The 13,851-nt window shown below is 44.5% G+C and overlaps 1 protein-coding gene across 2 annotated transcripts in view; it reads right to left on the bottom strand.

The window, feature by feature from the left end:
- The window catches only part of grid2 (glutamate receptor, ionotropic, delta 2), a 765,355-nt gene extending 753,207 nt beyond the window's left edge, over nucleotides 1-12,148 (bottom strand). For both annotated transcript variants that reach the window (XM_083784600.1, XM_083784599.1), the window contains exon 1: nucleotides 12,037-12,148. In XM_083784600.1, the coding sequence (XP_083640726.1) occupies nucleotides 12,037-12,124 (88 nt within the window). In that variant the 5' untranslated portion in view covers nucleotides 12,125-12,148. The remainder of the gene's footprint in view (nucleotides 1-12,036) is intronic.
- Nucleotides 12,149-13,851: the final 1,703 nt, after the last annotated feature.

Here is a 13,851-nt window from a genome sequence, read left to right as displayed (position 1 = left end):
GTATTGAGGGTTTAAGAGATTAAATATCACTCATGGATTACTAACATTAATCCAACATAATAGAAAGGATAATGAAACAAATAAACACAAAACATTAATTTACATGTCATACACTGATAATAGTGCTGTCTATGTTTAGTTTAATCTGCAACACAGTTTTATAGAATAGCAATAGCCTATGTACTGCTTGATCCCACAACCAAGGGGTCCTTGACCTGAATAACATTTAAGACACTGGCCTGTATTATTATATTATTATTAGTATAATCCGGTATGCAATCTTTGGCCAAAATGTTGTAAAAACATAGCAGACCTACTCATAATAACTCATAATGCGTCACATCCATGACATCTTGTGAGCTTGTGTGTCTACTATTTTAGGCACACGTCGTGCTGCGATGTTTAACAGTTTGACTGCGGAAAACGATTTACCAGACTTTTAATCAACCCCCCTTCACTGCCGAGATTGTTGTATTACCTTTAGAGCATACGCTGAATTATTTGGGCTTTTAATCCGCGAAAATCGAGCGAAAAAAGCTTCCCCCGTTTGTTATGAACGGCCGGACCACCCGCCATCTTGGTACACCCGGAAGACGCAGCACAGGACCCTCCTCCATGAGGCGTTGAACCCCATTCGTTTGCGTTGGCCTCAATTTCCCAGAAGCCCTAGCAGCCCACAGCATGTGACGATTTCCGTTTTCCTCTTCAAAACAGATGCACCTACTCTCTTTCTCCGCGGCGAAGACGGAGTTTCTATTTATTTTTTACATTGCGGCGGATTAAACACATAAAACAAAAGTCGCGTATGTCCGATATGGCAGCGACATTAACCTGGAGTAATCCATTCAAAGCACGGAAACTGTTAAATTAGGCTTCTCTCTCTGAGAGAACAGCAGCAGACAGACAAGCTGCATGCACAATGAAAAGTTGTGAAACAGTGAAAAAAAAACAGTTGTTTTAAACGCAAGCAATACACCCAGCAGTGTTGTTACAAAATTATATCAATAGCGTCGGACTCAGTCTCGGCAAGAAGAGCAAACTGCTGTGGATCATTATGACTCAGCGTGCTACAGTGACAAAAACTGATCAACGGACACTCAGACAGGGATTTCATGAAGCTATGAATGGTGCTTCCTTTGCATTTTTAATCCATGGGTCAATGTCTGTAGTTGTGGGTTCTGCATAGTTACTTTGTAGTCTGCACGTATAGGTTGGGTTCACTCAAAGCGCTGCGGAAGATGAAATGTCAGACTCAGAGTAGGGTGTAATACAACATGAAACAAACGATGAAACCATGGATTTTACCGATACAGACACGCAGCGAACGATGCATCGCGATTTCAGCCGTCATTCATTTGTATTTGTATAATTTGTATCTGTGTGTGTGTGTGTGTGTGCGCGCTCCAAGGCGTAATGGCGTATATATTGTATCTAAATATGAACTACTGCAATTTCCAAATCGCAGAGGCTACAATTCATGCATAAGAGAGAGGCGGGATTTGAATGGACCGGCCGGAGGACGGACCACGTCGTCACGCTCATGTCACAATGACTCGACCATAACCACAAGGAGTTCCCAATGCAGCTACACCCAAATATGGAGTGTGTTGTCTGACTTCAATGTGTCGTCATGCCCATGCACGCACACACGCACGCATGCATGCATGCACATAAACAAATACACACAAGCACGCACGCACATACACAGGAGATTCATGCAAAAAAACAAATGGATATAAACATAAACACACAATGAGCTTTCTGCCCCAGTGAAACGCAGTACAGACAGTGTTTGTGTCAGGGGAGAGTGAGCATGAAGACTGACAGAATGGCACAATAAAAGAGAATGAGAGGGCGAGGGGCTATGCAACACATTGAAAGAGAGAGAGGGGGGGGGGGGGTCAGCTATGGAGAGCCAGTGAACTGTAACAATAGAATAAAATACATACACAAATAGACTTTACAGACATCAAATACTGTAGGTTCAAATGGACATCAACACAAGTGCTCCCAAACACACAAACGCACGGACGGCCAAACACACACACACACACACACACACACACACACACACACACACACACACACACACACACACACACACACACACACACACACACACACACACACACACACACACACACACACACACACACACACACACACACACAGTCCTTGGCCGGAACATTATGCATTGCTTTGAAGTTTCTACCATCATTAGCATGATTATATAGATGAATTGAACTCATTGCATGTGAATGCAGACTAGAATATCACTTGACTGCATTTCATTGTTTGTTCAGCATAATTCGCATTATCTCCCTTTTCTGAATAATAATAGTAATGGAATATCACGTTGAATTCTGCCTACTAGTGCGGGGGGGTTGAGGATGCCTAGAGAGCTGGAAATAGTTGTGAAATGTCATGCTTCTTATTTCAGAAGAATTACTGAAGGGCAAGAAATCATGTACAGTATGTAAGCCTCCAACTTACAAAATAAATAAATAGCCCACCAGAAAACAGTATGTATTTTTTTTTACTAGCAGGATTTAAAATAACACCCGTGCTAAGTGAGTGGTGCAACTCCGTGTGGGGGTCCCCGGGGGGTCCCTGGAATATCCAGACCCACAGGAACGTCCCCAGGGGGCGGCCCGGTTCCGGCGAGCCGCCCCACGTCCGATATGGTTGAGAAATGACTGTTACCGTGTGGGGGTCCCCAGGGGGTCCCTCTACTGTACTGTACTGTCACACCCGAAATCATCATATATACACAGTCAATGTGTGTGTATGTTAGGCTGTGCAACAGTGACACTTGGTGGTGAAAACCAACCAAACGCATTTTCGTGCTCAGACACAGCCAGCCAGCTAGCCAGCCAGCCAGGGAGGGACCCACATAGCTGTCTATAAGAGTGGTCGCACCACTCAAAAATAATAATTCCAAACTGAAAACAGAGCAACAACAATGACACACTAACTTTTCAGCTTGAGACCCAAAAGAGTTATTTAACGTAACCCTGCGACCCACTGATAGAGAAAACAGCAGATTTTCAGCACAATTCGCTCTCAAAATAAAAACCTTTTTTGGGAGTGTTGTGTTGTTTCCCTGGAAATCGTGGGGTTGTCTGACTGAGACATTAGCTAGTCCCTGTTGATTCAACTAGCCCAGAGCTGTGCAGCCAACTTGAGCTAATGAGCTAAATAAAGATTGTGATTTCATAAACAGAATAATAGGTCATTATCTGGGGCGACAGTGGCTCAGGGGTAGAGTGACCGGATGGCAACCGCAAGATTCCCAGTTCGAACCCGGTCTCCCCCAGAGTTAGTGTCGAAGTGTCCTTGAGCAAGACTCTGAACCCCTAATTGCTCCTGATGTGCAGGTTGGTGCCTTGCATGGTTTTGAAATTAAAAGAAGTATGCAAATCAAGATGATTGAAGACATTCAGAATGTGCATGTCTGTACACACTTGCAAGCACAAAAAGAGACAGACGTGAGCGCACACGCACACACACACACACACACATACACACACACACAGATCTGAGCATCTGGCCTGCTCTACCTGCACCACCGCTTGCTGCAGCTGTCTCTCACACGCTACTGTACATCTGCAGTCAGTCTCACACCAGCGATCATGCCTCTTCTCAAAGCCTCATGTCAGTCTAGCTCTGACGCACACAGTCACACACACACAAATGCAGACAAACATACTTAGGGAAACATACAATTGTTTCTCATTCCATCGACTGCCCCCCCTCTCTCTCTCTCCCTCTTGTTCTGCATCACTGCCTAGGTACAGTACAGTTGTCACGGGTGCTCTCACTCTCTCCCTTTCACAAGAGGATGCCAACATGCTCTCGATCACTCACACACACACACACACACACACACACACACACACACACACACACACACACACACACACACACACACACACACACACACACACACACACACACACACACACACACACACACACACACACACACACACACACACACACACACACCTAAATCTCCACAGAGAAAAGAACATGGCCCAGCACATCTGTCAACACGCAACTATACATATCTCAAAGGACATTATGATGCAATACTGTACTCAGTACGAACTGTACTCTAACGTTGTTGAAGTAGGACTCATAAAATGTCCCTGGGACCCATCTAAAAGACCACCCCTGGGTCCCGGCACCCATTACATTGAAAACCTAATTACATCACTGCCATCTGAATTTAGGGTTTCTTCCTGGAGGCTGAAACCTTGACAGTCAAACATGCCAATGAAAAAAACCATCCCCTCCCCTAACCCCTCCCCCTTTATCATACAGCAACAGCTGTGGGTGCGGCTTCAGTTCAGGTGGATCACCACCCACCAGGCAAGCCAAGCATACTTAATGAACTGGTGGGCGTGTCCACAATTTTTTTTTTAAACAAATACTGTACACTTTTTTGAAAAAAAATCTTCCTCCTTAAATATTAACAGTTTGACTGCGGAAAACGATTTACCAGACTTTTAATCAACCCCCCTTCACTGCCGAGATTGTTGTATTACCTTTAGAGCATACGCTGAATTATGTGGGCTTTTAATCCGCGAAAATCGAGCGAAAAAAGCTCCCCGTTTGTTATGAACGGCAGCACCACCCGCCATCTTGGTACACCCGGAAGACGCAGCACAGGACCCTCCTCCATGAGGTGTTGAACCCCATTCGTTTGCATTGGCCTCAATTTCCCAGAAGCCCTAGCAGCCCACAGCATGTGACGATTTCCGGTTTCTCCGTCAAAACAAATGCATCTAGTCTCTTTCTCCGCGGCGAAGAAGGATTTTATTTTTATTTATTACATTACGGCGGATTAAACACATAAAACAAAAGTTGCGTATGTCCGATATGGCAGCGACATTAACCTGGAGGAATCCATTCAAAGCACGGAAACTGTTAATAATACCTGATGATCATGTTTTTAGTTTTTAAAGATTAGTATTTGGCTTTTGTGCCTTTATTGATAGTTACAGTGAAGACAGACAGGAAAGAGACAGGGAGAGGCATGCAGCAAAGGTCATCATGAACGGGACTCGAACACACGACACGCTGTCAGGCCAGAGCCTATATGTGGCATGCCTCTGAACCACTAGGCCAGCAGCACCCCAATAAGCCAGTGTTACGAGTTGACACACACAAGCAGTCGCACGCACACGCACAGTCGCAGACGCACTTTTCAAGCCCTTGATCAGTTTATTGCCACACATGTATGCATGCAATTGCAAATACTTTCAGACCATTGTCATGATATGTACACATCCACACAAAACACACACACACGCGTGCACAAACACAGTAGGTGGTAGTTCTAAAAAGGAAGTGGTGATGACAACTGTGAAACGGGTAAACAAAACTGGAGAGGAACAGCCATTCAGAAACAGAGATGCTTAGAATTCCTTCTCCATAGAAATGGCATCATTGCCAAAGAAGAACCAAGTTACGCCAGGACACATTTATTTTCCCAATCTCTCCACTCTTTGTTCAGCATCCCAAAAACTGAAATCTCTCTCGCTTCTCCCTAAGCCACAGATCTCGTTATTGCCCTCTCTCTCGCTCTCATTTCCTCCCAAGAGTGAACAGAGAAACTGCAACAAGAAAAGAAACACTGCTTCTATGTGAGAGCAGGATCCTTCTCGTCCGCCTCCTTCCTTGGACACCAATCCTCCTGTATTTTAAACAAACAAATATCATCCAGTCCAACCGTCTTCCGCAGATCTGCCTCATTATAGAACACTGAATGGACTGTCAGCAGACACAAGAATTGCCAATAGACATTTTTTTCTGGGTCTCACGTATGCAGTTCTTCCATTTATTTTTGCAATGCTCACTCATCTCACACAAATGTTGACTTTCCTCTCCTGTCTCCTGACACACGCTGTCACAGAGAGGAAGCACCCTGGCCCAAATGGGGTTTGAGGGGGAACATTAGCTAAAAATAGCAGATGTACAAACTCACAATGTGTCGCGTTGTGGCGCATTGTGAGCTTGTAGAACGGCGAATTTTGGCGAAGAGATTTGGTGTTGATAGAAAAAGCGATCCAAGTACATTTTAACTCAAGTCTGTTTCTCTAAGAATAGGGTTACTTAAAATCAACTCATTGTCTAAAGAAATTACATATTGAGTTCCTTTATGATGCAAGTTCAAAGGCTGAAGGTAGCTGCCAAAACCTTATCTCTCCAATCAGCTTTTCGGGAGAAAGTGTTTGTGTACTTTTTAAACTGACGATTGTTTAATTTGGTCTGTCAACCAGAGAAATACATAAGGGCAACATTTAAAAAAATGATTCTGTGCAACAGCCATGTCAGCAGAAACGGACTCACAGAACAGTTTTTCATCTTTCAGTATTACTTACCTGCCATGTATTATTTGTGTAACTTGTATATGGCAAATTCTTTTTAATAGTCAATATCAAGTGATTCTAATGTTTTCCACAATTTCCAGTACTCTATATGAATTAACTTGTGTACTACTAGAGGTTTACCTTGGTTCAGAAAACAAAGCATTATTAGTGGAGTAAGTTTGTGAATGGAGAAGAGACATCACATACAGTAGGTTGTTATCCACACAATGCCATTTTGAATCTGAATCTGACATTTAAATTGATTGAAAAGCTATGAATGATGCAAATTAATCTACCAAGCATTGAGCTCCTAAAACATATGCTATGTGATCCTCCGATGATTGTCATAATGGGCTCATTGTGCGTGCATACTGTATGTGTGTATGAGAGAGACAGACAGACAGAAACCTAGAAAGAGAGAGAGATTATGCTGGTGTGTGTGTGCACAGCAAAACACTCAGTGCTCATTTAACCCTGACGTTTGGCTGTGCAGTGTGTATGCATCTAACTAGCTGATGTGTTTCCACATTTTCTGATGCACTCTAAACATCAACACATGTGCATACTGTATCTAGCCCTGCCATGAGTGGCTGATAGATTTCACTCTTTCAGATCTGTATTAGACGGAGGCACTCAAAGCAATCAACTCCTCTTCGTCCTGTACAAGACATTATTTAATCAAGTTCAACATTTTACATCGGGCTCAATATAACAGCAAGCAAAGCAAGCTAATTTAGACCCTATCTGACCTCTCTGGCAAGCAGTCACAAGTTTCAATCTTCACTTACACATTCCCTGCTACTATATCCTTTATTTTCTACGTTTTTACAAATGGATTGTATATTGTTTTTTTCCACCGTTGCCAAGTCCCGTCGGTTAGTTCAGTTGGAACTGGATAAAACCAAACAACCAAAACATTTCCGGGGTTCCGGACAACATCAACGCTGATTAGCTGTCAGGACTCAGGACGCAATGTGTGGAGTCGGGAGAAAGCGAAGATTGCTTCAGTTGGATTTTTACAGCCGGGGCGAAGATACCAGGCGGCCGTTTGCTTCATTCGCGTCACCATGCTTGCACCGCACATGTTTGCGCAACTTCTCGTCTTTGCATTGACGTTGTATGTAATCGTATGTAAAAACTTTAAAATAATAAATAAAACAAAAATATTTCACTCATCTCTCACTTCCTCTCTCTCTATCACACACACACACGCGCGCAAAATGCATGTGCGTGGCACTGCATGGCACTGCATTGCCATGCAGCGCACGGTGCTGTGGTAGATGAGAGGCACGCAGGCTCCCCCCATCTGCATGCTGATCATTAGAAGAGAGAGAGAGAGAGAGAGAGAGAGAGAGAGAGAAATACAGTAGAGGGATGTGCCACAATCCATCAGCGCAATTATATGTAATGTCTGCAAGTTAAAAAAGGTTGAGGTTTGCTGCTGTTCAGTGCCTCAGAGAATGCTAACAATAGAGAAAGAAAGGTTGATAGTTTCCAGTACAGAGATACGGGCTGCGAGAGATGGCACTGCTTCTTATCTTTCCACCTCTCTTCTCTCTGTATTTTCCTTCCTCTTACTCTGTCCCTCTTTGACACATGCACGCGTCGCACGTGGACTATCTGTCTGTCTGTCTGTCTGTCTCCCTCTTCAGCAGCAGAAGAGATTAAACAGGGAATACTTGTGACGCCAGTGCTGAATATAGTAACCCCGCATTAATACTTGCACATTCAATACACGGTTTGGCTGCCGGTTTAAAGAAATAACCTAATGTAAACTTCATAATTGGCTTTCAATTGGTTTCGGTGAGCAAAGGTTTCAGGGTTTGTCTGGCATTTCCATCACTTGCTGAGGAAGCATGGAAAAGAGACAGATGAGGAATGAGAGAGAGGTGTTGTTTTTGGGGCGATAACCTTTTGATGTTATTCGCAGGACTTGTGGTCAGCAGGGAAATGAACTATTGATTAAAGAACTAATGCGGGGCCTACATGATTGAAATAGCAGCAACGAACCGCCCACTTGCACTTCTTCCAGAACATACACAAACACAGGTGTGTGTGTGTGTGTGTGTGTGTGTGTGTGTGTGTGTGTGTGTGTGTGCAACACACACACACACACACACACGTTTATCCCATGAAAACAATTTACCAAAATCATAGGCTACTGCTTACAGGATGTTTCTATACAATATCTACCAACTTAGCAAGGGAGAAAAAATGAGATTTTCCACTACATGCGGCTTTTGCTGACTTCCCTACTAATTGGACATCACACAGTTGCCTGGCTTCCACTACGGGGTTAAGAGGGCAAGCCAAGCTCGCTCATTATCTATGTAACTGAATTTACCCCCACTTTTCTGTGTCTTTCCTGGACCTCTGTGTAAACTGGAGGTGATTTGGTGTACTTCTCTAGTAATCATTAATCAAGTTAATGCAGCAGGCTACATTTACAGTATGAACTGACATAAAGGTATAGCAAAATACAATAAATATTCTGCTGTCTCAAACATAGTATGTTATATGGGTTTTAGGTTATAAAACCTGAAGTGTTTGCATTACTAATCTGTGGCTTAGACTATATGGCACTAGACTCTGATGACCAGCAAAAAACAATTATAAAACTTGGATTCTTCTCTAAAGTAAAATCCTGTTTGTGGACACACATAAAATAACAATAATTGTGCTCAGTGGCAAACCATTCTCTCGCCTATTAGTTCTACTGTGTGTACTATAGCATAGGCATCTGTGCAACGGATTAATTAGCCAAATCAAAATAACACACAAGAGAAGTGAATGTTACATAATAAGCCCAGTAAGGTTAATTGGCTTGTGCTAATCTAGACCTAGTGACCCAATAATGTAGACCCAGTTATCAAGAAACTAACATTGCTCTACCAGGCAGGCACCTCAAGAATCTAGACTCACTTACTACACCCGCTGCTGCTGGCCTGTGGCTGATACACGTACAAGTACAAAATGATTGAGCCTTATTTGAGCAGCCATCAATGTTTATGTAATGCTTTATAATGTCTATAGGCCTATGACAGTTGGGCAAAACGCGAGTTGCTGTGTCGAACGTTACGAAGTTTACTAGAGCCGACTCAGCCCTGTTCGAGTTGCAATCCAATATGGACAGAATAGTAAATTCTTACCACCCCAAGGCAATGCCAACGCCGAGCAACACGGCTGGCAGTAAATACAATTACCAATTATAGCTTCAAGCAACGATAAGACGGGGTCAAGCCTTAAAGTTGGAGACTGGAGATGACGTCGGGTTGTCTGTCAACGCTGTACTCCAGCAGCCAACCATGCATTAGCAGGGTTCAGACTCCACACAAATGAATGGAAATGCAATTTCAAGGGGGGGTGGTTAACCAGGCTATGCAAATCCGAGGAGTGGATAGTAGAAAGAAATATTAGAAAGCATGCCGTTTCTATAAGCTTGGATTCCCCTTCCCCATCGATGATATCACTATAGGCAGAAATGTCCACAGCCCAGTCAGCTCTCCTCTGAGACACAAAGTGAGTAGACAAAAATGGTACAGAGGCCGGAGGTCCTTTAAGTGTTATTTGTGTCATGTCATCTCGCATGTAAAGGTGTCAGAATACATTTTTCTTGGAACTTTGCCTGGTTTTAGCCCTGTGTATTGTTCACAAATTGGATAACACATATTAGCAGTCAACTTGACCTGCATAAATCCTATTCACTTGGCCAAACTGCTGTCATATGTCATAGCAGCCTAATATGAAACATCACCTTGGTCTGCAGCCCAGAAAGAACTAGGCCTACAGCCCATCCGGCTGTAGGCAAACTGCATGCTCCGCCTGCCAAACGGGCCGCGCTGTGTTCCGTAAATCAGCAGGCGAGGGCCTCACGAGGGTCTAACTAGTTCAAACAGAAATGCGTTATAGTGCTCACATCTTGGCAGCAGCATAATGCGGTGGCTTAGATCGGTGAGCTAATAACATGCTGTGTCCCTGCCACTGTGTGCATGTGTTTGAGTAGCCTGTGTGCATGTCTTAAATGTGTGTGTAACATCCTCGGGCCATGTGCGGTCGGCACGAGAGGTCTCCACAGACAGACAAATTAGCCATTGGACTGGTGGGGCCTCGGCCCAGGGGCCGTTGGCCCTCAGGGGAAACTGGATTGTGCCGTACTGGGTTTGAGGCCCTGAGAAGAGCTCCTGGGGACCTTCATTGGCTGTTGATTGTGTTACATTTAGGTCAAAAAAATGGAAAACCTCAGAAATTCCATGCGTGTGCGATATGGCCCCCCCAAAATACTGGCCCTCGTGGGAGTTAATCCGTCCCTGTCCACAGACCAGGGCAGCCAACATTGGACTGTGAGAATCCAGGAGATTTTGGGGGGGGGGGGGGGGGGGGGGGGGTGGGAGAGGACTCCTCAAGCGTGGGGTCTTCCTCCAGAAACGTTTTAATAACAGTTTCCTGTGTTCTGGTGAATTTGGGGAGTTTGTTACTTTTATCATTTACTTTTATCATGCAGAATTTTTTTTCAAAAGAGTTTCAGCCATTAAAACACAAAACGTAGGTCTACAGAAATTGATTTGATAACCTCAGAAATGTAAGACCCATCTTTAATAATAACCATTCATTTTTTTAAGTGAACATCTCTGTATGATTGCATGCACTGCCCAGAGGGGTCCTCCCAAAAAAAAACGTTTTGATATAGATGTAAGTTCCTGTGTTCTAGTGAATTTGGGGCATGTTACGCACGTCACACTACTCTCTCCCGGTCTCCCTGCTCTGTCGCCCATTTGAGGGAGGCCACCGAGCTGTCCAACTATAATATGTGTGCCCACCACCACCTCGCGTTCTCTGCCTGCAAGACATGCTCGCTGTTTGTCGCCCTCTCTCTCCCCCTCCCCTCACCGACGTTGCCAGAAGAGCTGCCACATATCGTATGTAAAGGATATAGGATACATCCCCGATGTCGAAATCACACTGACTCAACACAACAGTGCCACACTTTGCCCGTGGTGGTTGAAGGCAACCGTATAGGATAAGTGGCTTGCAAACGTTCTATAACGAGAATAGCCTATATGGAATGCAATTCGATTAATTAGCTTCAACTTCAAGTCAAACAGTAAATCGCCCCCCGCACCTACAGTACAAATCCCTTTGCCATGCGGGACAGCATTACGCCACCCAAACCACCTGTTTAAATATCGCGCAACCCACCGCCAATGACCAGACACACGACACGGACAACTCGCACATAGTATTGAGCCCATTTTGGTAGGCTAGGCATTGACGGTTGTCACATTTATTGTGATTGGCCGCGTGAGAGTGGGCTATGATCGATTTAGAACGTGTTACTGTTCATATAATATCTGAATTGCATAACACGGTGGGAATATCTATGGAGCAATTCGGGGAGATAGAGGCGAGCTTACATAAGCAGTGTATTGCCAAAAGACCCCCAATACAGCTTGAGCTGCCAACTTCAGGGTGCGCACACTGCATGGCGCATAATAAAAGAGATGTGGAGATGTAATAGACAGTTCGGGTGTTTTCCCCCATGATAACATAATACCAATATATGAATGCAAAAGAAAAACATGTGCAGTCTATTCAATTTCAGACGCACAGTGAGCCTGCATGGCTATGGCGATGCATAGTAGCAGAAAGGCGCAGTAACTTACCAATGTGGATGATTGAATCGGAGAGCACTGGCTCCAACTCCCGGCTCCAAAAAACGGCCAACAGCATCACAGCCGAAACAACTTTCATGTTGCCTCCGCCGTTGTCCAAGACGATTTCTCCCCAAAACCGAGTAAGCCAAAGCTCTCTCGCCTAGAGCAATAGTTTTTTTCCCCCTCCTTTACTTCTTATTCTTCTTTTAATCCGGAGGCTCGAAGCTTTCCTAGTCCATAGATGAAATTGTTCGGAAATATCTTTCGTGATATAGGCTTTCTTGGCTTGAAAGTGGGCTTATTCTCAGCTGGAAGAAATTAGTGATCACAGAATGGTCGGCTACCCTGTTGAAATCCCCCTTACATCAAACCATGCTGAGACAGGAGGAGATATGCTGGCTATCCGAGCCGCAGAGCGACTGCATCCAAACGCCGACGCATTAAAGCCGAGCTGAGGGTCTGGAAAACCTATCAGCTAAACGGGGAAATGATTCAGTACACAGTCAGTAAGGTGGGGGACACTTCCTCTCTTGCGTTGCGTTTCTGGTTTGCAGGCTCCCCCGTTAATGACCCAGTCGTGATTCCTGCTTTTTTTTTCAGATCCCCGACGCAATTAGAAATCCCACTAAAACACCCGGAAACCTCAGCTGACGAAAGCCACAGACAAAACTTACATTTCACCTCTCGGGTTTTCTCCAAGCCAACAAATGACAGCGATGCCGAACAGATACGAAAAAAAAGATTACTTTTATAATATCAAACGAGGAGAAGCAGTGTCATATTATGTCATATACCAAGTACTCCCAGGCTATTCCGAAATGTTCTTATTTCCGCCTTTCCCCCCTACGGGCGCACAGAGGGAGAGAAAACCACGAATCATTTATGGGGAGAAGAGACAGCTCCTATCCGGTGGCGACGAAGCTTTTCTGCGACAGAAATAAATGTCAGTGGTAAAATTCACCAAGGATGACGGCGGCAGTTCGCTCCAGCCCAGCACGCTCGGTGGAGGTATGCCGCGTCCGTGTCCGTTTGGATGAGAGGGAGGGATGGAAAGAGAGGGAGGGAGGGAGGGAGGAGACCAGAGAGAGAGAGGGGAGAGGGAGAAAGAGACTAGAGAAGCAGGCAAGCAGCAACTATACAGCAAAGAGCAGCAGCAGTTGCCAGCCGTGCGCACATCGACTGTCTGGAATGGAATTACCTTGGAAGAGAGAGAGAGAGATGCGAATTTGGGCGGGCATACTGATGAGGAAGAGGCTGAGAGAGAGAAAGAGGGGGGGGGGGGTCACTGTACAGAATGTGTAAATCTTCCACTCTTTGAGTTTGAACTGCCACGGGCAGACCGTCAAGCATGTTTTACAATCTTTTACAGGCAACTGTAGATCTACACAAGTTCCTATTCTCCTTCAAATTTAGAACAATTTAAGCTGTCTCAAATTCTGCGTAGCCTTTTACTGCAACTTGAAAAGGAAGTAGAGCACTGCCACTGCTGTTGTATCGTTTGGGGAGGATCCTGCATTAATATATAACCCCTTTCTTCTGCAGGCCACTTTGATTGGTTGTGCAGCTATTTGTTTCAGTTTGTTCCCTGATGGTGATTGTGAATACATGCTTTTGTAAGGACAATATAACGGCTCATATCATATTCATCCTATGCTCTTTCCTTCCCACATAGATCAATCTATCTCTCATTCATCCGTCTCACTATTTATCTATCATTTCCACGCATGCTTCAAGTCCCCATGGGGTTTGTCTTAATCTGCCAGAGACCTTGGATTAGGGATTAGGAGGGTTTGGTGCTTAACACCATCATGGGAGTGTGTTTGG

This window comes from Protomyctophum parallelum (assembly GCF_964188405.1).
Source record: "Protomyctophum parallelum genome assembly, chromosome: 15".
NCBI lineage: Eukaryota > Metazoa > Chordata > Actinopteri > Myctophiformes > Myctophidae > Protomyctophum > Protomyctophum parallelum.
The sequence above is the reverse complement of the archived record's forward strand: the minus strand, read 5'-3'. Positions and strand labels throughout refer to the sequence as shown.